Source organism: Crinia signifera, chromosome 2 (assembly GCF_055691185.1).
Source record: "Crinia signifera chromosome 2, ASM5569118v1, whole genome shotgun sequence".
Taxonomy (NCBI): Eukaryota; Metazoa; Chordata; class Amphibia; order Anura; family Myobatrachidae; genus Crinia; species Crinia signifera.
In genome coordinates this window covers 324,446,832-324,472,960 of record NC_139218.1, presented here as the reverse complement: position 1 = coordinate 324,472,960, position 26,129 = coordinate 324,446,832, and the positions used below count along the sequence as shown (strand labels likewise).

General features: G+C 46.7%; 2 protein-coding genes across 2 annotated transcripts in view; one reads left to right on the top strand and one right to left on the bottom strand.

Moving 5' to 3' along the window:
• Positions 1-9,930, bottom strand: part of LOC146057712 (double-strand break repair protein MRE11-like) — an 81,015-nt gene extending 71,085 nt beyond the window's left edge. Inside the window, exons 1-2 of the mRNA XM_083169305.1 lie at positions 9,727-9,930; positions 3,518-3,571 (exon numbers count right to left, since the gene is read on the bottom strand). Coding sequence (XP_083025431.1) covers positions 3,518-3,540 — 23 coding nt within the window. The 5' untranslated portion in view covers positions 3,541-3,571; positions 9,727-9,930. The remainder of the gene's footprint in view (positions 1-3,517; positions 3,572-9,726) is intronic.
• Positions 9,931-10,160: 230 nt separating this feature from the next.
• On the top strand, positions 10,161-16,434 carry LOC146057713 (ankyrin repeat domain-containing protein 49-like). Its single transcript, XM_083169306.1, has 3 exons — positions 10,161-10,307; positions 14,188-14,499; positions 15,832-16,434. Exons 2-3 carry the CDS (start codon positions 14,188-14,190, stop codon positions 16,273-16,275), a joined length of 756 nt encoding a protein of 251 aa, XP_083025432.1. The 5' UTR covers positions 10,161-10,307; the 3' UTR covers positions 16,276-16,434.
• The last annotated feature ends 9,695 nt before the right edge of the window (positions 16,435-26,129 follow it).

The window sequence follows — 26,129 nt, the reverse complement described above, 5'->3', positions numbered from 1 at the left end:
ACACCTGTATAGGGTTAGCACACTACGCGCTGTAACGCACCATACACACGAGGTGGCGGGAGCCCTGTGCTGAGGGATGTGCTTCAGCACAGATCGCTCTGCACACATCTCACACACGTGTGTGTGTGTGTGTGTGTGTGTGTGTGAGATGTGTGCTGAGCGATCTGTGCTGACCAGTGTTCTTGGTTTTAACTGCATGCAGTCAAGTCAAGATTTAGTCAGGCGATCGCCATCGCCCAGGGGTATAACACAGAGCGATCCACCCTTAATTTGTAAGTGATCTATTCAGATCACTTAGAAATAGCCCTGAAATCGCCCCAAGGAGACTATGGGTGGGATGCACTGACGCAAAGATGCGTTAAAAAACCCAGTCAACAGGGGGTTACAGTTATCAGGGTTTTTATTGCATTTTGGAATGCACTAAAATCTGACCGCTGGGGTACCACGACGGGGGGTGACCCAGGTCCCATTCACACTATGGAGAAGGCAGCTCCAAGCACTTCTTCCTCCACCACCACCACCACGATGATGCACCGCTGCACCGAGCCGCCCCCATGTGACATCAGTGAGCAGTAAGCCGGGTTGCACAGGGAGCTTACAGACCGCAAATGCCGGGTCGCTCACGGGACTAACCTCTGTCCAAATCCCAGTAGCGACCCGGCACTTACAGTGTGTAAGGGGTATAAAGGTTACTCACACTGAGGCACTGACTGTGCTATTCCTACAGAAGCAACTCTGGCATAAGAACACTATAGATATTTGTTCAGATAAAGCTCAGTTCTGTATTTATGTAGCTATCTGACACTGTGTAATAACCTAAGGCTTTCCTGACACCACAGACTGCAGCTATGCCGCCTTCTCTCTTTATAAGGAGCTCCGGGTGTTACCTCAGAACCTGCCTCCTGTCACTGTCGGCTGCCGGAAGCCTAAGTGCTGGTGCTGTCCATATATCTCTTCCCACCGCTGTCAGGTGGATGCAGAGGTTGTAGACTGCCTCACTCTCACATCATGTCTCTCAGCACTGGGGGTCCCATGTCTCCATGGAATGTGGCCCCACACAGCCACCATCACCAGTAACACAGCAGCCCCCGCTCCCACCTCTCTGGTCATTACCTAAGGCTGCACCCCCCAATTGCTGCCCACAGTCCAACTGTCCTCTCCTGACACTGGTCATGTGACCAGCTCCTGAACTCTAGAGCAGTTGCAGAGGCTGCTGGGAATTGTGTGACTGTGAAATGACAGACATACAGTAATACACTGCACTATATACAGCACTGCCTGCCCTTACCCCTCAAATGGGGAGCTCATATTGGTGAAAATGCCGGCCATGTGAATACCCCCATACCATGTTACACCAAACTCTGCAGGCAGTACCAGAGCCCACCCTACACTTTACTCAGTTCAGCTCGATCACACATGTGAGGCTATACAAGCTCACTGATCCGGTTCTCCGCCAGCCATGCCAAGCAGCCAGACTGTAGTAGGGGAGGGGGGGTTATAGCAAGGCATGTGTCGCATGAGTGCAGATATTCTCCTCCATTATAAACCATAATGCAATACAGTATAATGCCAATAAGCATCGCAGTGCCTGGACTCGTGCCCGGAGTACACAGTGGGTGACGGGGTGACTCACAGGACAAGCATGTAAATGTCACGCTCAGCAGCCCCAGGCTTAGTAATAGTTTATTTTACATTATACCCGTACAGTTATTTCACTCTACATTCTAATCTAAAAGTACTGCAGCATATAGCAAAGTGTACAGGCGGCATTTATACTACTCTGTACACCATAGGCTGTGTATTACTGAGCTGAGGTATATACATTACACTCTCCTTGTTACCCCTAGGAAGCAGTTGGATGGTAAGAGGAAGACACATGTGTATGGGCAGAGAGTGAATGACAGGCCTGCAGACTGGTGCTACAGACCTGCACTATGGTTTAGTGGTAGATGGTATCTGTAGATATGACAGCAGCTTAATGGAATGTGGCCTTACCTAACACTTATATGAGATCCCATTATAACACTGTCCCGAAAAGCACAGGCGTCAGCCGTCGATAAAGTTATGTTGCAGCACTTACATGTGTAATTATATCGAGACTAGGTGATTCATTGCACCCTGCGGGCGCTCTACACACCGTCGTAGGGGGCTACGCCACCTTAACCTGTGAGGACTGTTATTGTGTGAAATATGGCTTAGTATTTCGGCCAGGCTATTGGGCAGGGAAGTGACTGGGTGGGCATGTGTGGCGAGTGAGCACCTGGACACCGATCACTTGTAGCCTGTGGGGAGGGGAATGGGTGGGGTTAGGCTGCAGGTGGGTGGTGAATGGTTGGGCTGTGGGGAGTGTATAGATAGGGTTAGTCTATGGGGGCTTTATTTGTAAAGTTAGGCTACAGGGTGTGTATAATGAAGGTTGGGCTATGGGGGGGGGGGTGTATAAATGTAAGTTTAGCCTAATGGGGATGGTGTATAGTTAAGATTAGGCCATGGGGGGGGGGGGGGGTATGTGCTTAGGGTTAGGCTAAGGGGGTCTATAGTTACAGTTAGGCTGTGGGGGAATGGGTGTATAGATAGGCTGTGGAGGGGAGGGGGTGTATAACTGTCTGTGGGGGAGGGGAGTGTATTGCTAGGGTTAGGCTGGGGGATGGAAGGGGAGGGTTCATCTGGGGGAGGGGAGGATTGAGTTAATCCAGGAGAGGGGAGGATAGGGTTTGTCCGGGGTAGGGGAGGATAGGGTTAGGCCAGGGGGATGGGGTTAGGCTGGGAAGGGGCAGGATAGGGTTAGGCTGGGGAGGGGAAGATAAGGTTATGCTGGGGAAGAGGGATTAGGTTGTGAGAGGGGAGGGTAGAGTTAGGCTGTGGGAGGTGGGTTAGGGTGTGGTGGGAATATGGATAGGCTGTGGGAGGGGGTTTAGACTATAGGAGGGGGGCTAGGCTGTGGGAGGGGGGTTAGGCTGTGGGGGGGTTAGGCTGTGGGAGGGGGGGGGGTAAAGAATCTACTTTCTTACTGTTAACGTTGTACATTGTGATATTTTTGCTCAGGAGGTATGTTTCAATTAATTCTATTTAATATCGTGTGAGTGTCATAGACATCTCGTACTTATATAAAGTACCTCTAAAAAGGATTCTAGGGAGAAAAAGCACTAATAATAGCAAACGCTTTGTATTGCCTAAGCAATACTTATATAATAACGAAATATAATAAACCACACTGGAAGCATGAACATTATTTCACAAACAGTTCCTCCATGCCACAATCTTTCTGCCACAGGTGCACAGACTCATTGATGCGCTGCCAGAGGACCTTGCTACTCTCAGCCTTGGGAATGCTCTCACACTCAGCCCTTTCCTCACTCACTGAAACAAATATACGAGACATTGCCGCACCAAGAGCATCACTTTTATCTCCGAAAATCATCTGTGCTGCTGTGAACAATCATTTATTTGATTTACTTTTTCGCTGACTACTAGAAATGTTATCGATGATCAGCAGCCAACAGCTCTGGTTACTTACAGAGCATTTCCAGAAGAGCTCATGGCTGTGCACGATGCAGCGCTGACACAAAGCCTAGAACAAAAATAATAATAATCAGTATGTATCAGTCAGTTATTTTAATTTCACACATAAATTGACACCTCATGCAGCGATGCAGGAATGTATAATTGCGGTTATAAAGTAGAACAAAGCATTGGCAATAAAGCGATCTAGAAAAGCGTCACCGTATAATTACAAATCCCAAACATGTCATAGTTCCCAAAACTGTACCTACCACCAACAGAAGTGTTCTCTTCTTAACCAGTATGGTTATGAGTACGTAGTGTATAGGTGCCCACACACTGCATGATTCCCGGATGCCTTTTTAGTGCAAAACTCATCACCTGTAGTTCAAATCGCACCGTTTCTTTTGGCTTGTGATGCGCGCTCCCGTGTAGTTCATATCGCAAGCAGGAGTGTAACTAGAAATTTGTAGGCCTCATAGCAAAAGTTTGTAAAGGTCCCCATTTAGCAACTGATGGTGATAAATGTATGTAAAACATATTACTTAGACAGTAAAGATTGGCCCCCTTCAGCTCTGGGCCCTATAGCAGCTGCACCCCTTGCAACGATGGTAGTTACGCCTTTGATCGTAAGCCAAAAAATTATGTGCAGGTAGTACTATTTGTACTAGATCACAATGCACGCTGTTGTAGCGTATTACATGTGATGTGAACTAGGGCCCTTATTCAGATCTGACCGCAGTACAAATTTGTTATCAAAATGGGCAAAACCATGTGCACTGCAGGTGGGGCAAATGTAAATGTTTAGAGAGTTATTTTGTTTTTGTGCAGGGTAAATACTGGCTGAATTATTTTTACACTGCAATTTAGATTTCAGTTTCAACACACCTCACCCAAAATGTAACTCTCTCTGCACATGTTACATCTGCCCCACCTGCTGTGCACATGGTTTTGCCCATTTTGAGAACAAATTTGTACTGTGATCAGATCTGAATAAGGGCCTAGATGCGATGTGATCTAGTGTACAAATTGCGGTACTCTTTACTTAGCACGGCGCCCATCGTGGTCATCGCGGGCATTGAATGCACTAAAAAATCGGGTGCGACGCGACCGACGCGATTTCCCATAGGGAACAATGTTAAATTTCTCAATTGACCCGATTTTACTGTTCAATGCCTCAATTGACACGATTTTTCCATAGGAAAATGTTAAATGGCCCACAGAGGCCAAATAGCCACCCTGAAGTGTGAAATGGCCCCCACAATTGTTAACGCCACCCCACGATCAACGTGAACCCGAAGCGTGGCGAGCGCAGCGAGCCCGGGAGGGGCGGCGGTACGCGTCCTACGACCTTTTCATACCCCCACTATCCACGTCGGTGTGGAGTTGAGAATAGAATAGTGTGGCGAGCCCGAAGCGTGGCGAGTGCAGCGAGCCCCGCGAGGGGACGCGGATACCTGTGAAGCCCGCAAAGGGACGCGTTTACCTGTGAAGGTATCCGCGTCCGCTCGCCACGCTTCGGGCTCGGTGGCTCGCTACACTATTCTATTCTCAACTCCACGCCGACGTGGATAGTGGGGGTATGAAAAGGTCGTAGGACGCGTACCGCCGCCGCTCGCCACGCTTCGGGTTGACGTTGATCGTGGGGTGGCGTTACCAATTGTGGGGGCCATTTCACACTTCAGGGTGCCTATTTGGCCTCTGTGGGCCATTTAACATTGTTTCCTATGGAAAAATCGTGTCAATTGAGGCATTGAACAGTAAAATCGGGTCAATTGAGAAATTTAACATTGTTCCCTATGGGAAATCGCGGGCATCGCGTCGCACCCGATTTTAAGTGCATTCAATGGCCGCGATGCCCGCGATTTTTTTACCTGCGATGCCCACGATCAAAATCGTGGGCGCCGTGCTAGGTAAAGAGTACCCAAAACGCACCTAGAACAAATAACACAGCATGTGGGCACATTATGAACTAGTAACATCAATGAGGTTTGAGGTGCAGTACCTCACTCATGGCACCTACATGTGTGTGCATGTACATGTGGTAGGGAATATAGATTGTAAGCTCCACTGGGGCAGGGACTGATGTGAATGCTCAAATATTCTCTGTAAAGCGCTGCAGAATGTGTGTGCTATATAAGTAACTGGTAATAAATAGAGACAGGATTATATACATTTGCATATTTTGCCCATTCTCACTGGTTATTGCATATTTTACCTAAAATCTAGTGATGGTGCATATTTTAGGCCCTGCCCTCTTCCCACCCGCGAGTCAGAGCACTGCTTTGCCCTGCTGCTGCTGGCCAGGTAGTGGTGGAGTATGCAGGCTGGGGCAATATGTGCGCAGTGTGGGGAACCTTGGATGTACGCTATGTCTGACACTGCTCTAGGCTGCCAATCCATGTTGATAAAAGTCAGTCGAGCGGATGCCATTACAAAGCTCCTGAACCTTTGCCTGCCCCTGGCCTGGGACTTTACACCAAGAGACAGACTTCTGCAGCAGAGGAGGCCGGCGGAAGGGTTGTGACATCACGCAGTGCAGAGGAAATGCTGTGTCACAGTGAGAATGCGGCGCAGGGAGGAAGCCTTCCACTGCGCCGGCGTCACACGCTATGCTGACATTTGATCCATCGGCGCTGGAGATGAGGGTCCATGTAGTTGATGCAAGAGCAGCTTTGGATGCTGCAGTCTGCTGTAGCAGCCAGGAAGAAAAAAAAAAACGGTACTTGTTTCCTAGCACGGCGCCATATATGGCATGCGATGCAATTAAAAATTGTATAAGCCCCTATACTATTTTAAATTGTATAAGCACCCTATTGGGTGATTTTTATGTGGCGTGGCGAGCGGACGCGGAATACATGTGAAGTAATACGCGTCCACTCGCCTCGCTGCGCTCGCCACACTATATAAAATCAACTCCACGCCGACGTGGATAGTGGGGGTATGAAAAGGTCGGAGGACGCGTACCGCCGCCGCTCACCACACTTCGGGTTGGCGTTGATAGTGAGGGTGTCGTGGGGGTTCTTTTAACATTTTAAGCAAACAATATGGTGCTTATACAATTATTAATCTTATAGGGGGGCCATTTAACATTGAAAGCACCCATTAGGGTGCTTATACAATTTAAAATCGTATACCATCGCATTGTATGCCATATACAATTTTAACATTGTATGACATCGGGGGCCATCGCATCGCATACCATTGTATGCCTTATGGTATGCGAGGAGATGGGCGCCGTGCTAGGAAACAAGTACCAAAAATCCTGTGTACAGCACTAGACATCTGCAGATGCTGTGGGCCTATTTTTGAGGTTTATTAGAAACTAATTGTATAATGATTTTTAAATAAATAAGTTAAAAATTACTTTTTTTATTATTGAATGTTGCATATTTTAACACTTTTCATGCATATTTTAAGTATTTTTCATGCATATTTGCATGCATATTTCAAGCTTTTTATGTTGCATATAATCCTGTCTCTAGTAATAAATAATAATAACAATGTCACTAATGTGCTGTGAAATTATAGGCTGTAGTCTCATGACTACAGCGCCCCCTTCTGCATGCTGGCGATAGTTATACTGTAGATTAGAGACCTTGTTTATACCCCTTTCAGACATACTACCCAGGATTTTAGTCCCGGTTCAAACCCGGGTTTTTTAAAATCCCTGGTCCATTGCAGGTGCGCAGGACCCGGGATTTTAGAGGACTAAAATCCCGGGTAGACCCTTTCAGACATACCCTAGTCCCGGCATTGTGCGCGTGCACGTGAAAAATCCCGTGATTTTGCCGTATGTCTCAAAGGGGTATTAGTTGAGGTTTTTTTTATACTTATAATGTGTCTTAGACGAGGCATTTAGTAATCCTAGCTTATGCATTAGATACTTGGGGTATAACAAATACCCAAACTTTGCATCTAAGTGTTGGAGTTTGGGCATGCCTAACATCTTTATACCCCTTCCAAGCAGCACACATTACTGGCAGGTGCTATGCCAAGCAGTGTATATGGTGGTTCAGAGCCCACAAATTGCAGCTGTAACACTGTGCCTCATTTATCATCTCCAACATAGGGGAAAACACAGAGACATCCCGTTTCTTGCAGACTCTCAGGGCAGGAAGTAGGAGTGACCATGCAGTGACATACCTCTTTCACACAGCATCTATAACATGGTATATTGCCTATTCAGAGGGGTGTCAACCTGGTTCTAGCTGCAGTGTCAAAGCGCCTCAGTCAATTTACCGGGTCAAAAAACCTGGTATGTCAAACCGCTTTAAAAGAAGGAACTACACAGCTCATAGCCAATTGATTTGGCAGTGTGAAAGCCTCGGACCCGGTATTTTCAACCAATGACTCTGCAAAAGGAGGTGATAGGCTGTCTCCCTGCATGATGTCACATCCAGAATCAGGAAGCACATTGGAAGGAGTGGAAAAGCGGTTTTTATATGGGATTGGTTCAAAATCCCGGCGGTCGGAATCCCGACAAGGGGGGACGTGGATCTATGCTCGGCACACTCATTTATTCTCCCTCTATGGGTGTCGTGGACTTTCACAGAGGGACAAAGTGCCGGGATTTTGGCGGTCGGGATACCGACCGCCGCGATTTCAACTGCATCCCTTTTATACAGCGTACTTTACAGTGTATTAACATTATGTCTGGAGTGATGAGGAGGTGAGGCTGAAATTGACAGACAAATAACTGGGACTGTCAAGGATGCAATAATCTGTAATAACATTGCTGCACTGCTCAGAGCCCCAGCCCATCCTTTATAGTGTATAATGTCATATGTGAGTCAGAAAAGTCCATAAAAAATTACATCATAAATTACATTTACACCGAGTTCAGTGTGAAATGCACCAACCAGGTAGTAACCCAGTAATAAACCGGCTCCAACATGCAATGTGAGAGGGGATTAGCTTGCTCAGACCCGGTTTGGAAACGTCTTGAAATACCAGGTCAGAGCAGGCTTTGTGATATGAAAGCGGTAACAGTAAGATGTGTCTGCTCATAACATGCATGTATGGCTATGCACAACCTGGCAGGCCCGATCCCCAGTGATCCTATAGAGGAGATTTCGGCAGCACTCACAGGACATGTAGAAAGAATTCACTCCCCACTCTGGGTATCTCGTTCAACGTTTCAGTCTAACTCTATTGACTTTTTTCAGTGGCATCATCAGTGACGTATCTACTTATTAACCCTAGAATGTCTTTGTGTGCACAGGGCTGCCACTAAGAATTTTGGGGCCCGGGACTGATCCCCCCCCCTTCCCATGAATTAAAGTTTCAGTACCATAAGGCTGGGGTGGCTGGCAGCTCCTCTACTCTCACAGGTGCAGTGCAGTGCAGTTTCAAAGTTCCCAAATCTGCAGCATGCAGCAAGGCTCGTCTCATAAGTCACGCTGCGCAGTGGGGGCTTCCTTGTCCGAGTCCCAGGCCGACGGCAGGCTTGTTCCTGGAGGAAGATGTGACTGCGAAGTGCGCAGTCACGATGTGCTGCCGTGGCCCGCAATGAAGTCGGAGCCGGGCAGGCTCACTACCGGGCCCGGCTGCATAGTGACCGCACGCTGGACGGCGGAAGAATGAGGGGGCGTGAGGCGGTATACAAGGAATGTGAAAGGGTGGGGGTGCTGCTGGGGATAGAGCTGTCCAGGCCCTTCCCTCTATCAGAGCGTCGGGGCCCGGGACTCAAGTACCCCCCCCCCCGTGTTGGTGGCCCTGTGTGTGTACATGTGGTAGGGAATATAGATTGTAAGCTCCACTGGGGCAGGGACTGATGTGAATGTTCATATATTCTCTGCACATTGGATCAGAATTAAATGACATACAATCGTGTAGACATGGTGGTCCAAATTGCACTAGTGCATGGGGCATTAAGTTAGTATGCAATACAGATAGACAGGCAGATAAAGGAAAAGTTACTAGTCATGTGGGCTTACAGTCTGACTCTACCACATGTCTTCAACCTGTGGCCCTCAAGATGTCGTAGAACTACATGTCCCAGCATGCCCTGACAGTTTTGGCATGCTCTCATAGGAAAAAATATGGCAATGCATGTTGGAACATGTAGTTTCACAACATCTGGAGGGCCACAGGTTGAAGACCCATGCAACCTATACCTGTAATTATATATGAGGCACCAGGCAGCCTACATGGCTACAATGCTAGAGGCAGAAACATGCATGGCAATCCCAGTGCCAAAGGGTAACTTGCTGCAATACCCACCTCACTCGCTCTCACAGTCAGCTAGATCCCGGGAAAATGTTGCAAGCAATGCATGCTGGGAGCTGCAGGAGGGAACTACAACTCCCAGCATGCTCTGCTCTGGTTAGAAGATTCAGTTCTGCAGAGAGTTACGACACCAAGCTGTCCACGATGATTTAGCTATAACAACACATGGATCACCGGTATCAGTCACAGCTGCTTATTTATTACCGGTAGTTTCAGCAAAAATTCATTTTCTTCACGTTTCTGTCAAAAGACCTGGAAAAAAAATGTCTTCAACCAGGAGGCTCCAGTTCAGGTGCGGGCGCCATTATCTAGCAGACTTGGAAAAGTCAAGTTTCTGCGAAGGGCAACAGCAAAATGGCTCCTGTGCCATACACAAAATAGGTAACGCCCAGTTTAGCCTCTATGGGGGGGAAACAGGATGTGAAATATCATGGCAGCAATGCATCATGGGAATGGTAGTTTTCCCATTCATCAGACAAGACAAGAAGATCTAGAATAGAAAGTGAAACAACAGCAGCATCGTTTCCAGGCTCCAGCAACACTCACTGGACTGGAGCAGACTGGACTGGAGAGAGGTGAGGATTGAGGGGGAGGATCTGTGCATGGACCTTTATATCTATATGTTACATTCTTGTAGCTGACTGGTTACCTTCAAAGATTCTGCAGTGTGTTATCATTATCATTGTTATTTCTCTTCCTTTTGCAATACTAAGAGCCTGGGTGGCTAAATGCATATTTTTATCACAATGATTCAGTTGCAGGCTATGAAGATGCCTAGCTCCTAGACTGCTGGGGAACTACAAGTCTCACAATGTCCACTGTAGGCAGTACTCCAGAAATAGGTTATTTTTAGTTGGATTGCAGCAGTACTTGTGCAGGGGTTCTATTATTTGACAGTGGCATAGACATAGAGGGGCCTGCAGAGGGAGCAGGCGCTCAGACAGCTGTAAATCGGAGCAGTACTGGTTCTGGACACCTTGATAGGAGCCCACTGGTTGCCATCCCTATCAAAACCTGGAGTCAGGACTGGACATGGAGGCTAGGGAGGAGGAGAGGGAACAATATAGAACATACAGATGGTATTGTGGAGGAATAGTGCATAAACATAAAAATGGGGAATGTGCACTACAGGGCCTGTAGATTACAGAAGAGGAAAGGAACAATACAGTTGGTACTTGTGTATTTGCAGCGTGCCCAATTTACATGGGTACGGCACCGTAGGAAGATCGCATCGCATGGCATGCCATTTGCAATACAATGCAATTTTTCATTGTATAAGCACCCCTGCGATGAGATGTGATGATACTTCATTTTCAAAGCACCCATGCGATTTTATCGCGTGCTATTTTGCACACTCCCACTATCCACATCACCCTGAAGCGTGGCGAGCGGGCGCGGTTACGTGTCCTCCCGACCTTTTCATACCCCCACTATCCACGTCGGCATGGAGTTGATTTTATAAAGCGTGGTGAGCGGACGCGGATTACTTTACATGTGTTCCGTGTTCCCTCGCGGGGCTCACTGCGCTCGCCATGCTTCGGGCTCGGTGGCTAGCTGTGCTCGCCACACTTTATAAAATCAACTCCACGCTGACGTGGATAGTGGGGGTATGAAAACGTCAGGAGGACGCGTTCCACGTCCCCTCGCGGGGCTCGCCATGCTTCGGAGTGACGTGGTTAGTGGGGGTGTGCTAAATCCTACTGCATCGCATAGACCTGTACACTGGGGGTGTTGTGCTAAATGCGATGCGATACGTGGCCAGGGTGCAGTGAATAAATTAACTAGTGAGATCACAACGCACGGCACGAAAAAGTGCCATGCGATGCGATTTCACTACGCAGAATAGCCCACTAAGCAAATAGCTTAGTGGGCGCCCTGTAAATACACAAGTACTATACAGTTTTTTTAGGAAGCCATAGACCAGATACACATCTCAGCATGCCCTGCAAAAGTTTTGCTATTTGACCATGCTAAAACTGTTGCTGGGCATGCTGGGGTGTTTAGTTCAACAACAGCTGCAGTGCAAAGGTTCTGCTTCACTGCTATAGACAATAATTCATATGAAACGGGTGAGGGTGGGCACAGCACAGATCAGGGGGCATAATATTGGGCATATAGGGAGAGGTATTTTTGGTACTTGTTTCCTAGCACGGCGCCCATCGGGTCCCATCGCATACCTTTAGTTGAGGTATGCGATGGGACCTGACCGACGCGATTTCTGGCTTTTTTTCTCCTTTCCCGACAATTGTAAAATCAGGTCCATCGCGTGCCATTATAATGGCATGCGATGCGACCGACCCGATTTTACATTGTATGCATTGTACTCAATGTTAAATTCCTATGTAAAATCCGGTCCATTGTATGCCATTTACAATGTGACCAATGCGATGGACCCGATTTTACATAGGAAACAATGTTAAATAACCCACCATACCCGATTTTTGATTGTATACCCACCCTGATGGGTAATTTGTATATGAAATGCCCCCCCATTACTAACGCCACCCCACGATGAACGCCAACCCGAAGCTTGGCGGTACGCGTCCTCCGACCTTTTCATACCCCCACTATCCACGTCGGCGTGGAGTTGATTTTATATAGTGTGGCAAGTGCAGCGAGCCACCGAGCCCGAAGCGTGGTGAGCGCAGCGTGCCCCTGTTGATAAAATCAACTCCACGCCGACGTGGATAGTGGGGGTATGGAAAGGTCGGAGGACGCGTACCGCCGCCCCTTGCGGGCTCGCTGCGCTCGCCATGCTTCGGGTTGGCGTTCATTGTGGGGTGGCGTTAACAATGGGGGGACATTTGACCCATCAGGGTGGGTATACAATGAAAATTGGGGTCTGGGGGGCATTTAACATTGGGTCCAATGTAAAATCAGGTCTCAGGGACCATTTTACATTGGTTCCAATGTCAAAATCGGGTCCATCGCATGCGATGCGATCGACCCGATGGATACAATTAAAATCGCTGGCGCCGTGCTAGGAAACAAGTACCGTATTTTGTTTTGTTATTTCGTATGTTGGGCCTTATATGAGTAACAACTGGCCCAGAGAATCTATTTTTCCATGTTTGATCCCCATCGTGTCAAAAGCTGGTTATGTCTCCGTTATTGGGTATAGGGTAGTACTAAGGTTGGGCAAGAAGTCCTTGGGTGTAAAGGGACTTGATGCTGTCGTGTAGGCCCAGTGCAATGTGCTACAACAAGCTAAGCACAGCCTCTGGGTAAAAGCAATGCTCCTTGTTCGTCTACACCAGGGGTGGCCAAACTTTTTGCGACGAGGGCCAGATTTGTTGAAGTGTAAATGTGTGGGGGCCGACCATTCATCCTGACATTCTTTGAATCATTTATCACATCAGAATGGTCCCCCACTCTGCCCCATTCACTCTATGTCCCCCAGCCTGCCCCTTCACTGTATTTCCCCCAGCCTGCCCCTCCTTCACTGTATGTACCCCATTCACTGTATGTTCCCCACTCTGCACCCATTCACTCTGTCCCCCAGCCTGCCCCCCTTCTCTTAATGTCCATCAGTGCCTCCATTCATTGTATGTCCCCCAAGCCTGACTCTCCTTCACTGTATGACTCCCATTCACTGTATGACCCCCATTCACTATGTACCCCACTCTGCCCCCATTCACTGTATGTCCCCTAGCCTGCCCCTGCTCCCCCTTCTCTGAATGGCCATCACTGCCTCCATTCACTGTATGTCCCCCAGCCTGACCCTCCTTCACTGTATGTCCCCCACTCTGCCCCCTCCCTTCTCTGTATGTTTCCCAGCCCCTTGTGTGAGCCAGAGGAAGGAGAGGCAAAGCAGGCACTGCAAGGACAGGAGATGCTTGGGCTCCTACTACCGCCTTCCTCCGCTCTGCATGTTACGGGAGCAAGCTTCCCCCTTGCTTCCCCCCTCCCCAAACACTGCTGTCACTGTGATTGTGGAGTAGGGTGATATACGATTGCAGCAGCAGGGGTAGGATGCCAAACACATCTGACTGTGGCGGCCGGCACCTCCTCACTGCTCGCCGGGGCCCCACCTTTAGTGTCCTGTGCTCACATCTGATGCTCTGCCCGCTTCCAGCTGGCTGCGGGCCGCTTGAAATGTGTAGTTCAACAACAGCTGAGCCGAAAGTTCCCCATTCCTGCCCTAGTGGATGGTAGGGTATGAAAATACTTGTGACGACCTTTTGCGTGTCGACCTTCCCATTGTCTACCTAAGCCCTGTCGCCTTCAGTGGTTGACCTAATGTGTGTCATCCTGTGACAGGTGCAGGGTGCTAGAATGAACACTATATAATGTAATAATACTATAGAGGTCATGCTATCTTTATACGTGGGTATAGAAATGGATGGGAGACGTTTAATCCTTGCTGTGTGTGCAACAATGCAGGTGAGCAATGTTACTCAGCCACAATCACCACACTCAGTCTCTCCTTCTGTACCTGTTCCCTGCCTCTTCCAGATGACAAGCCTGCAGGAACAGGACTCTCCCAGCCTGGCCTCTGTCACCTCTGCCCAGGGCCAAGGCACAGCCAACATGTCAGAGGAAGAATGTGAATTGCAGGAGAAACTCGATTACTTTCCCGATGACTTTAACCAGCTGGATCTACTGGAAACTCACAGACATCTCATTCCAACCGGGACCCAGAGCCTGTGGCTGGGGGATTCTGATGATGAAGATGAGGAGAAGGATGAAGGCTGGTACCAGACACAGGAGGAGAATCTGAAGGATAACCCCAAAGAGTTGCTGCTATTTGCTGCTGAAAACAACAGAGTAAGCGAATAAAACCTTTGCCTTATTTAATAAATGTGCACAGATCCCAATTGTGTTGTAACCCATAGCAACCAAACAGACCTTTTAGTTGCTATGGGTTATAGTGCAGGACATAGGGTGCCACTGTGCACTGTGATTGCTATTTCCGCAGTATGGGCACTGTCCTGCCATTCTCCCTTCATTGATCAGTAATGTTCAGTTGTCATATGGGAGTATCGGGATGATGATGATGATAAAGGCTGTCTCTGTCTCATTGATTATACCTGGACTTGTGCCCCTCATTCGTTCATTGTGACCCCTACTGACAATGTAAATGCCACAGCAATGAGCAAGGATTATAAAGCAGCTGTGGTTACCAGAACATTTATAATAAATCGGCCATGGTGCTCCATACTGGTTATATTCCTGCCAATCTGCCTCATAAACATACTAACCTCTGTGTCAGCTCCTTGGTCACCAGTTCTGTCAACCAGTCTGAGTAAGCTTCGATTTACACCAGTGATGGCTAACCTTGACAGTCCAGCTGTTGTTGAACTACACATCCCAGCATGCCCTGCTACAGTTTTACTATTTGGCCATGCTAAAACTGATGCAGGGCATGCTGGGATGTGTAGTTCAAAAACAGCCGGAGTGTCAAGGTTAGCCATCACTGGCTTTCACAGACTGGCCGAGGCCTGCGACCATGAAGCTTCAGCTTACGTGGACTTACTGTGGCCTGTGACCATCAAGTTTCGGCTTACGTAGACTGGCCATGGACTGCTGTGGTGATCTGATGCCTCCTCTTCGGATGCAGCACTCTGATCGCATTTGCTGGCAGGAGTCCATCACTTACAGGAGCCTGCTGTTGCATTAGTATTTCAGTTGTATGGTATTAGACAGCTGCTTCTCTTTACTGTACAAATTGGAATCAGACCTAATGGTTGGATTGGGGGTACATGAATAAAAGCATAGGATATTTCAGTTCATTGGTCTTCCAATACTTTGTCACAGAAAGCTCTGAGGATAGCACCACACACACACATGGGAGAACTTTTGTTTATTTGGCAAAAGTACTAATAAAGAGCAGCCATTTCTAACTCCCAGCTGAAGCAGCCATTTTGTTAGCCAGAGCATTACCCAGCCTATTGGTTATCTAGACACTAATATCATCAATTGTGAGGTGTCATTAGTTCCTAGTGAGATGCCAGGCAATGGCCCGGCCAGTCTAGGAATTGGGAAGACTTTATCAAATAAATTATGGTAATTTTTTTTTTTTCACTTTGTCCTTGCAAACATCCTGCAGTCACATTGTGTAACTATCATATCTTTTATCTGTTCATTTTCTCCCTGCAGCTCGGAACCGTTCAGCAAGTCCTGTCAGTCCACCCAGATCTTGTGAACACAACCGATGAAGACCATTACACCCCGCTGCACCGTGCCTCGTACAACGGTCACCTGTGTGTGGTGCGTGAACTCATTGAACAGGGAGCAAATGTGCACGCGGTCACTATAGACGGGTGGTGCCCACTGCACAGCGCCTGCAAGTGGAACAACACTTCTGTTGCTTCCTTCCTGCTGCAGCACGGTGCTGACATCAACATGCAGACTAAGGGATTACTCACCCCGCTCCACCTGGCCGCCGCCAACAGGGGCAGCCGGCAAATCTTGGAGCTGCTCCTCATGAACCGCTATATCAAACCTCATCTGACAAATACGTTGGGAGAGACGGCTCATGAAATTGCCCAGCGGACCGACGTATATCACTACCTCTTTGAAATTGCAGATTACTGGACATAACCATCATAAAGCTGTAATATTAGACCACCGCAAAAACGCCGCCTTTGTATGTCTGGCGCTTGTGACTTTTTGTATTTAAAATGACAATGTACTCGTGTATAGACCGGTGTCATACAGCGTAATATGTAAATACATTAAACTTACAGATATGTGATACTTTGTGATGCGGTTACCATGACGTCAATTGGTATGCCGGACGGTCGAAATAGGAATCTCAACATCAAGGGAGATGACATCCGGCATCCCGTCTACCGGTCACGTATACTGAATCAGTATACGTGACCGGTAGACGCAAAGCTAGAAAAATATGCAAGGAGCAATGCCCAGAATAAATCAGTAGCTGGGCAGTCCCGGCAGTCCCTATCCCCCCCAAAAAACAGGGCTATCTAGCTCTAGTACGTCTGAACCAGCAACAGAGACCGCACTTCAACAATTGGAAGCAATAAATGGATGTGAACAGAGGCTTGGGGGAAAAAACAGAAAAAGCCCAAAATGAAATAGGTCTGCTGAGACAGGACGTACAAAATGTTAAAACAAGAATTGAGGAAATGGAGACGAGAGTATCAGAGCTGGAAGACACACAAAAATCAGAAAGTGCCCAAATTAAACAGCTAAAAGGGGTAATGGAGGGGATACAATCCCATATGAAATGGAAGGACGTCTTTGTCGCAACAATATAAGACTGGTTGGAAAGTTGGTTAGTGGCACAATTTGGGAGGGAGGTGTTATCCCCACAATTCTGCATTGAGAGAGCCCACAGGGTACCAGGGAGACCACAACCACCTGGTGCACCAGCAAGAATGTTTATTGCACGTGTAATGAACTATAGAGATGGGGATGCCATTATACGGATGGCTCAAACCAAGACCCAATTAGAAATCAATGGTGCTAAGATAATGATCTTTCCTGATTATGCCAGAGGTCCAAAATGAACGGTTGAAATATGTAAACATAAAAAAGAGACATTGGGGGCGATTCTCTAAACTAAAAATTCGGTAAAAACCCCGTTATCGGGGGGGGGGGTTACCGTATTTTGGGATGCTCTAAGCATCCCCACGCCGGGTTATCGTGATGCCCCATAGAAGCCTATGGGCTTCTAACGTGACCCACCGCCGCCCCGCACCGACCCCCCTCACCTGTATCCAGCAGCACAGAGCTGTGCTGCCCGGACCTGTGACCTCCTCCCTGCACTATGATCCTCTTCCGGGTGCAGGGAGGAGGAGAGCCCAGCGCAGCAGCAGCAGCGCCGGGTAAGGGAGGGAGGGAGCCGCCGGGACCCGATGGGACCCGCTGTCTACCACCACAAAGGACAGCTCTTAATGCAAGAGCTGTCCTTTGCCATAATTATCGCATATGCAATAATTATGAATGCGATGGGCGGCGAAGGGGGGCGGAGCTGGGGGGCGGATGTTAGAACATCCCCCCCATAGAGAGCTAGGCATCCAGTACTCTATGATGTTTCCAGCTAAACTCAAAATAATAGCAGATAGGGAGACAAAATTATTTTCCTCAGCAGAAGAAGCTTCTTTGTGGACTGATAGTTGTAAAAAGAAATAATAGGAAAAAGCAAGTACTCGCTGTAAAAGTCAGGAGAAGATGAAATGATAAAAGCTTGTATTGGCTCAGCAGAGGGAGGGGAAGGGAGGTGGGTGTTGGGAAAAGGGGGGGGTTAGTGTTTTTAAATATATGTAATAAATTATTGCATGCACCTAAGAAACCATAAAAAAAAATACACGCTAGAGAGCTCAATGCGAGGGTGGTTATAGGAAACAAATTTCGATATCACTCCAGCTGTAAGTGAGGGTAATTGTGAAGGTGGATGCCCTATGGGCAATTGTATGTAGATGCACTAGGGGTTAAAAAAGTGGATGTATGAATAGGGATATGGGATTAAGGTATCCTTTGTTGGGAAAGGTATATTGGGAGGGGGGAGGGGGGATTAGTAAAATTACAATTCATTGTTCTTCTGATAAATGTAAAGGCCCCCATACACTATGGCGACTTGTCCTGAGGACAAGTCGCCCCCGATTTACCCCTGAGCTTCCCCGGCAGCTCCCCGGGGGAGCTTGATAAGATTGGCACTTGATGTGCCATTTTTTATATGTGATAAATCGTCTCGATTTATCACATGTAAACCCGGGGAGCAGGGGGGGGCTGCAGAACAGGGCTGCTGGTGGGGACGCTGCGGGGGACAGTGACAGAGCCGGGCAGGGGGAGGCGGGAGCTGTCAGTGCTGGAAAAAAAAGCCCATACAATGAATGGGCAGCCTGTGATTGGTTGAGCACTCTCTCAGCCAATTGCTGACTGGCTGAGAGAGCGCTCAGCCAATCACAGGCTGCCCATTCATTGTATGGGCTTTTTTTTTCCAGCGCTGACAGCTCCTGCCTCCCCCTGCCCGGCTCTGTCACTGTCCCCCGCAGCGTCCCTCTTGTACTGCCAACTCTGTGTCCCCCGCAGCGCCCCCGTCTTACTAGCAGCGCCCCCCGCGCATTGACGGCTCCCGGCTCCCTGCGGAGGTAGTGCAGGCGGGGACCGCAGGCGTCGCAGAGCAGAGACTGTCGGCGCGGCGGGAGAATAGAAAGAAATCTTATTCAAAAGACTGGGCGCCGCTGAGCTCAGCCAATCAGCGGCCGCCCGGTCTTTTGAATAGGATTTCTTCCTATTCTTCCGCCGCGCCGACGATCTCTGCTCTGCGATGATACTAAATCCCCACTAGATGGCGCTGCCACACTTTCACAATAAAACTCTGTTTAGAGATATATGCTGTTTTTTTGAACAATTTTAGTTTAATAAAAAACCATGGTATAAAAAATCAATAAATGCGCATTTTTACATATGATAGATTACACTCAAATAAGACGTACTAGACATACAACATAAAACATATATAATAGCTTAAACACGAGCTGGCTATGAGGCTTAGGCTGCATGTATATTTCCTTATGAGACAATAAAACTATTGAGCAAATAATTACCAGTCCACATGGATGTTTTCACTAGGCATGGATACCAGTGTCCTATATCCGAGCAAGGACCAGTCCATTGCCAGCCACCACTGCTATTTCGGATTACAAATATCCCAATTGGGATTTGGACACTCACGCTAAACGGAACCAGTACCTGGAGCTTTACCCCTATTACCAAGGGAGTGGACATCCATTGTGGGAGTACAAATTGGTCCTTGCTCGGATATAGGACACTGGTATCCATGCCTAGTGAAAACATCCATGTGGACTGGTAATTATTTGCTCAATAGTTTTATTGTCTCATAAGGAAATATACATGCAGCCTAAGCCTCATAGCCAGCTCGTGTTTAAGCTATTATATATGTTTTATGTTGTATGTCTAGTACGTCTTATTTGAGTGTAATCTATCATATGTAAAAATGCGCATTTATTGATTTTTTATACCATGGTTTTTTATTAAACTAAAATTGTTCAAAAAAACAGCATATATCTCTAAACAGAGTTTTATTGTGAAAGTGTGGCAGCGCCATCTAGTGGGGATTTAGTATCTTCACACATATTTTGTTTGTTTGGCTACACAGAGAAACACAATCTCTCTGATAAGGTGGCAGCAGCCACACTTGAAATATAATATATTACTAGGATATGGTCACAGATCCCTCCGGTATAACTAGCCAGCGCTACTGAGTGATTTATTTCACTACCCCCCCTTTTATTCTGCTCTGCGACGCCTGCGGTCCCCACCTGCACTACCTCCGCCGGGAGCCGTCAATGCGGGAGGGGGGGGTGCTGCTAGTAAGACAGGGGGGCTGTATATAAAGATATATCGGATCTGAACATCGTGGGTGCTAAAAAGCACCCATGATGGCTCAGATTCCGATATATCTTATGTTCTGCAGGTCCGACGCCGTGATCCGATCCGATGCGCGCGGGACCGCTCATCAGATCAGATGTTAAACACATGCGATTTGGGCCGATTTCACCCGATTTATCGGCCCAAAGGGCCGAAATCGGATGAAATCGGCCGAAAATCGCATAGTGTATGGGGGCCTTAAGAATCACAAGTATAAAAAAAGGAGTTATATGTGGAAAACAAAAGGAACCTACCTGAAATGTGGAGAATCACCTTGTCTTCTCTGAACATAAGTAACAAAAGTGTGCTTGGAGTTAGGTGTAGTTATAGGGGTACCAGTGGTCGAAGTGGGGCGGTATACGGGGGTATGGCATACCCCCACTTTAATCTGAAGATAAAAAAAATAAAGTTTTTTTCCCCCCTCAGGATGCTCTCTGATCACTCAGCAGCACATATTGTGCTTTTGTAATACCCCTGTACAACGGGGCAGTCTGGCAGGGGACGTTGATGGACAGGGGGGTGTCCAAAGGTGCGCACTATATTCACTCTTTACTTTTCCATACCCCCACTTCAAAATTTCCACTTCGACCACTGAGGGGTACATGTGTTAAAATTAAATCAAGATGGGGGAAGTCACAAATTAAGAATAGAGCATATATTATGGTAAAATGTTTATACTGGAATGTTCGCGGGCTTAATGGTAAAATAAACTACAGTAATGAATCAAGTTAAGAAATATGGAGCACAAGTGGTAAGTTTGAGGGAGACACATTTAAATAAGGATAAGGTGATGGCATTAAAAAAGGCATGGGTTGGATCAATGTTCCACTCTAGTTTTACAAATGCCTCAAGGGGGATTTAAATTTTAATACCTAAGAACATACCATTCCAATGTACTGTAAGAGAAAAAAAAATAGATAAGAATGAAAGATATGTATTTTAGAGTGTCAGATATATAAGATGGATGTGTGGCTCTTGGGTGTGTACATTCCTCCTCCATTCTAATATGAGGTATTAGAACCAGCAACTGAATTTATAGCATAGATCTAATGGGCAGGGCCGGATTAATAATGGACCTGATGGAGCTACAGCTCCAGGCCCACTCTCCAAATAGGCCCATTTTGTAGCTGAGGGTCAGGGCTTTCCAGCGAGCCCAGCCCCACGTCGCTAGCCCCCCAGGAACCGGAGATACCGCCAGGCAAACATGGAATGTTTTCCCCATAGGATAACATGGGACCCACTAATTCTGACCTCCACCCGGTTCCAACGGCTGCCAGTTCCCCCTCCGGCATCACAGAAGCTCGAGGTTGATCTCAGTCGAACCCAAATAGCTGGGCCTTCATTCTGATACCTGGTCCATATGGGTTCATTGGTTCTAGAGATTTTGCGGGTAAAGCAATTTTTTTTTTTTCATTTCTGAAATGTAATTTCATGGCTGTTCATGTTGTTTGAGGACAGATTTCTCTGGAACCAAACAGCCCAGTTTCACAGGACCAAAATCATTCGAAGCCTACATGTAAATGGGTCAGTTGGTTCCGAAGATATAGCTGGTTGTTTAAAGGGGACGGGGGTGGTTTTCTCTCCCCTTCACACCAGAAAATGCAGGGACTAGGTTGGTGTAAAAGGGGCCAGTCCAGGAATGTCCCTGCATGATCCTGGGACCATATTCCTGTGTAAGTCCCTGCATTTTCTGCTGTTAAAGGGGTATTATTTCAAATAGCCGGGACATGCAGTGCTCTAAATACAGCCAGGCAACCCCCTGCTCTCTACCCGGCTGTCATTTTTGCCTGGTGGCGGCTGTCCCCCAGTTCCCACGAGCATGTAATACCACATGGCAACGAGCATGGAACCCCTGGCAATGAAGATGTAGGTAAGCAGCACTTATGTAGCATAATTTTTAATAGGCATTATGGTGTTTGGCATAATACGTAATGGAGATTGTGGTGTGTGACTTAACATGTAATTGGCATTATGGTGTAAATTTTTAATGCGCGCCTTTGGCGCGCAATGCCCCTGTTTATGAAGCATATTTTGCATTATTGCTCAATCTGTTTGGTATAGTGCAGGCATGTCCAAACTATGGCCCTCCAGCTGTTGTGAAACTATAAGTCCCATCATGCATTGCCACAGTTTTATTATTAGGGAATGCTAAAACTATGTCAAGGGCATGCTGGGACGTGTATTTTCACAACAGCTGGACATACCTGGTATAGTGTGTATTTTGGCCCAATCCATGTGGCAAAATGTGAATTTTGCCTTAATCTGTGTGGCATAACGTGAATTTTGACTCAATCTGTGTGCCATAGTGTGAATTTTTGCTCATTCCATGTGGCATAATGTGTAAGAGGCAAGTACAGTATGAGGGAGTTACTATTGTGTTGCATGATTTGTATAAGGGGTATATGATGTGGTAAATTTAGGTGACCACATAAAAGGTGCTGAAATGTTGTCTACCAAGTTTCTGGAGTGCGGCCTCACCTCACAAGTATCTTAGGACATCGGCATCCTGCGGGTGCGCCTTTTGGAGTTCACCCACCAATATATCTCCCTGCATTTTTCTTATGCCAGCCCCCTGCCCTTTCCAGGCAAATAGAATTAGTTGAAAGTATTTACACAAATAGAGACACACCCATGAGCAGACCACCCAACCAGAACTCTGGTCTCGCCCCCACATTATTAGGTGCTGGCCACAACCCCTATTATTGTGCATAATAGGCCCTTGATCATTTTCAGCTCCAGGCCCATTTAGACCTTAATCTGGCTCTGATGGGGCAGAAGTAATGTGTCTAGGAGACGTCAATAACGTGATGGACCCCTGCATGGATCAGTGGAGTCAAGTAGGGGGTGTAGTAAGAGCGTGTAATAAGGGATCCGATAAGTTTATTCGAGATATCGGATGGAGAGAAGTGTGGCGGGAGAAACACCTTGAGGCAGGCATACTCGTGTTATGCAAGGTCCCTGGAGGCGCTGTCATGTATAGATATGGTATTTGTGGATGATAGAATGTTTTCCAAAATAGAAAAAATTGAATACTTACCTCATGGTATATCAGATCACGCCCCTATACTGGTACAAATAAAACAACTGGATGGGAAGGGCTGTAGAATGTGGAAGTGTCATCCAGCATGGCTAGAACAAATGGGTGTGGGAATTGAATTAGTACAGGAATGGGAGGAATACTTTAACCCCTTCCTGACACAGCATGTTTTTGCCTTCCTGACAGAGCCCTTTTTTTCAAATCTGACATGTATCACTTAAGTGGGGATAACTTTTTTTTGCTTTTACTTATCCCAGTGATTTTGAGATTGTTTTTTCGTGACACATTGTACTTCAAGTTAGTGGTAAATTTTCGTCGATACAGTCTGTGTGTTTTTTTGTGAAAAATACCAAAATGTCGGAAAAAAATGGAAAATTTAGCAATTTGCAAAATGTTAAATTTTCTGCTTGTGAGACAAATAATCATGCCACTCAAAATAGTTAATAACTAACATAGACCATATGTCTACTTTATGTTTCCATCATTATTTCAACTTCCTTTTAATTTTTTTGGACACTAGGAGGCTTACAATATGAATAGCAAATTTTCAAATTTTCAAGAAAATTTCAAACACTGATTTTTTTAGGGACCAGTTCAGTTCTGATGTGACTTTGAGGGACTTGTATGTGAGACACCCCCATAAATGATGCCATTTCAAAAACTGCACCCCTCACAGTATTCAAAACAGCATTTTGGAAGTTTGTTAACCCTTTAGGTGTTTCACAGGAATTAAAACAAAGTGTAGGTGAAATTTCAAAATTTCATTTTTTTTGCAGATTTGCAATTTTAATACATTTTTCTAAGGAACACAGTACATTTTACTAGAGAAATGTGACTAAAAATTGATTCCCCCAATTCTTTTGTTTTCATAAATATTCTATATGTGGCCCTAGTGTGCACGTTGACCAAACCACAGGCTTCATAATAGAAGAAGCACCTACTTGATTTTGGAGCCTCCTTTTTATGAGATTATTTTTTAGGCACCATGTAGGTTTCTAGGCACCATAAGATGCTAAAAGTTAGGAACCCCCCCACAAGTGACCCCATTTTGCAAACTACACCCCTTAGGGAATTCATCTAGGGGTATAGTGTACATTTCAAACCCCCAGGGGTTTCACCAATTGTGGTACAACTGGGCAGTGAAAATGAAAAATTAATTTTTTTACACAAAAATGCAGTTCTGGCTCCAAATTTGTCATTTTCACAAGGAATGAAGGAGACAAAGCACCCCAAAATCTGTGCCCCAATTTCTCCCGAGTATGGCAATGCCTCATATGTGACCAAAAAATACCAGTTGGGTGCATGGCAGGACTCAGAAGGGAAGGAGTGATTTTTGGATTTTGCAGCTCAGATTCTGGTGGAATGTTGGTGGGTGCTATGTCGCATTAGCAAGACCCCCGAAGCACCAATACAGTGGAACCCCCCCACAAGTGACCCCATTTTGCAAACTACACCCCTCAGGGAATTCATCTAGGGGTATAGTGTACATTTCAAACCCCCAGGGGTTTCACCAATTTTGATACAACTGGGCTGTGCAAATGAAAAATTACATTTTTTACACAAAAATGCAGTTCTGGCTCAAAATTTTTCATTTTCACAAGGAATGAAGGTGACATAGCACCCCAAAATCTGTGCCCCAATTTCTCCCGAGTATGGCAATGCCTCACATGTGACCAAAAAATACCAGTTGGGTGCATGGCAGGACTCAGAAGGGAAGGAGTGATATTTGGATTTTGCAGCACAGATTCTGGTGGAATGTTGGTGGGTGCTATGTCGCATTAGCAAGACCCCCAAAGCACCAATACAGTGGAACCCCCCCACAAGTGACCCCATTTTGCAAACTACACCCCTCAGGGAATTCATCTAGGGGTATAGTGTACATTTCAAACCCCCAGGGGTTTCACCAATTGTGGTACAACTGGGCAGTGAAAATGAAAAATTATTTTTTTTACACAAAAATGCAGTTCTGGCTCCAAATTTGTCATTTTCACAAGGAATGAAGGAGACAAAGCACCCCAAAATCTGTGCCCCAATTTCTCCCGAGTATGGCAATGCCTCATATGTGACCAAAAAATACCAGTTGGGTGCATGGCAGGACTCAGAAGGGAAGGAGTGATTTTTGGATTTTGCAGCTCAGATTCTGGTGGAATGTTGGTGGGTGCTATGTCGCATTAGCAAGACCCCCGAAGCACCAATACAGTGGAACCCCCCCACAAGTGACCCCATTTTGCAAACTACACCCCTCAGGGAATTCATCTAGGGGTATAGTGTACATTTCAAACCCCCAGGGGTTTCACCAATTTTGATACAACTGGGCTGTGCAAATGAAAAATTACATTTTTTACACAAAAATGCAGTTCTGGCTCAAAATTTTTCATTTTCACAAGGAATGAAGGTGACATAGCACCCCAAAATCTGTGCCCCAATTTCTCCCGAGTATGGCAATGCCTCACATGTGACCAAAAAATACCAGTTGGGTGCATGGCAGGACTCAGAAGGGAAGGAGTGATATTTGGATTTTGCAGCACAGATTCTGGTGGAATGTTGGTGGGTGCTATGTCGCATTAGCAAGACCCCCAAAGCACCAATACAGTGGAACCCCCCCACAAGTGACCCCATTTTGCAAACTACACCCCTCAGGGAATTCATCTAGGGGTATAGTGTACATTTCAAACCCCCAGGGGTTTCACCAATTTTGATACAACTGGGCAGTGAAAATGAAAAATTACATTTTTTTACACAAAAATGCAGTTCTGGCTCAAAATTTTTCATTTTCATAAGGTATGAAGGAGAAAAAGCACCCCAAAATCTGTGACCCAATTTCTCCCGAGTATGGCAATGCCTCATATGTGACCAAAAAATACCAGTTGGGTGCATGGCAGGACTCAGAAGGGAAGGAGTGATTTTTGGTGGTGGAATGTTGGTGGGTGCTATGTCGCATTAGCAAGACCCCCAAAGCACCAATACAGTGGAACCCCCCACAAGTGACCCCATTTTG

Excerpts from the sequence above, each read along its gene's own strand:
- LOC146057713 (XM_083169306.1), top strand. The coding sequence starts at position 14,188 with ATGACAAGCCTGCAGGAACAGGACTCTCCCAGCCTGGCCTCTGTCACC. Across the intron at positions 14,500-15,831 it reads TTGCTGCTGAAAACAACAGA|CTCGGAACCGTTCAGCAAGT; the intron begins GTAAGCGAATAA and ends TTCTCCCTGCAG.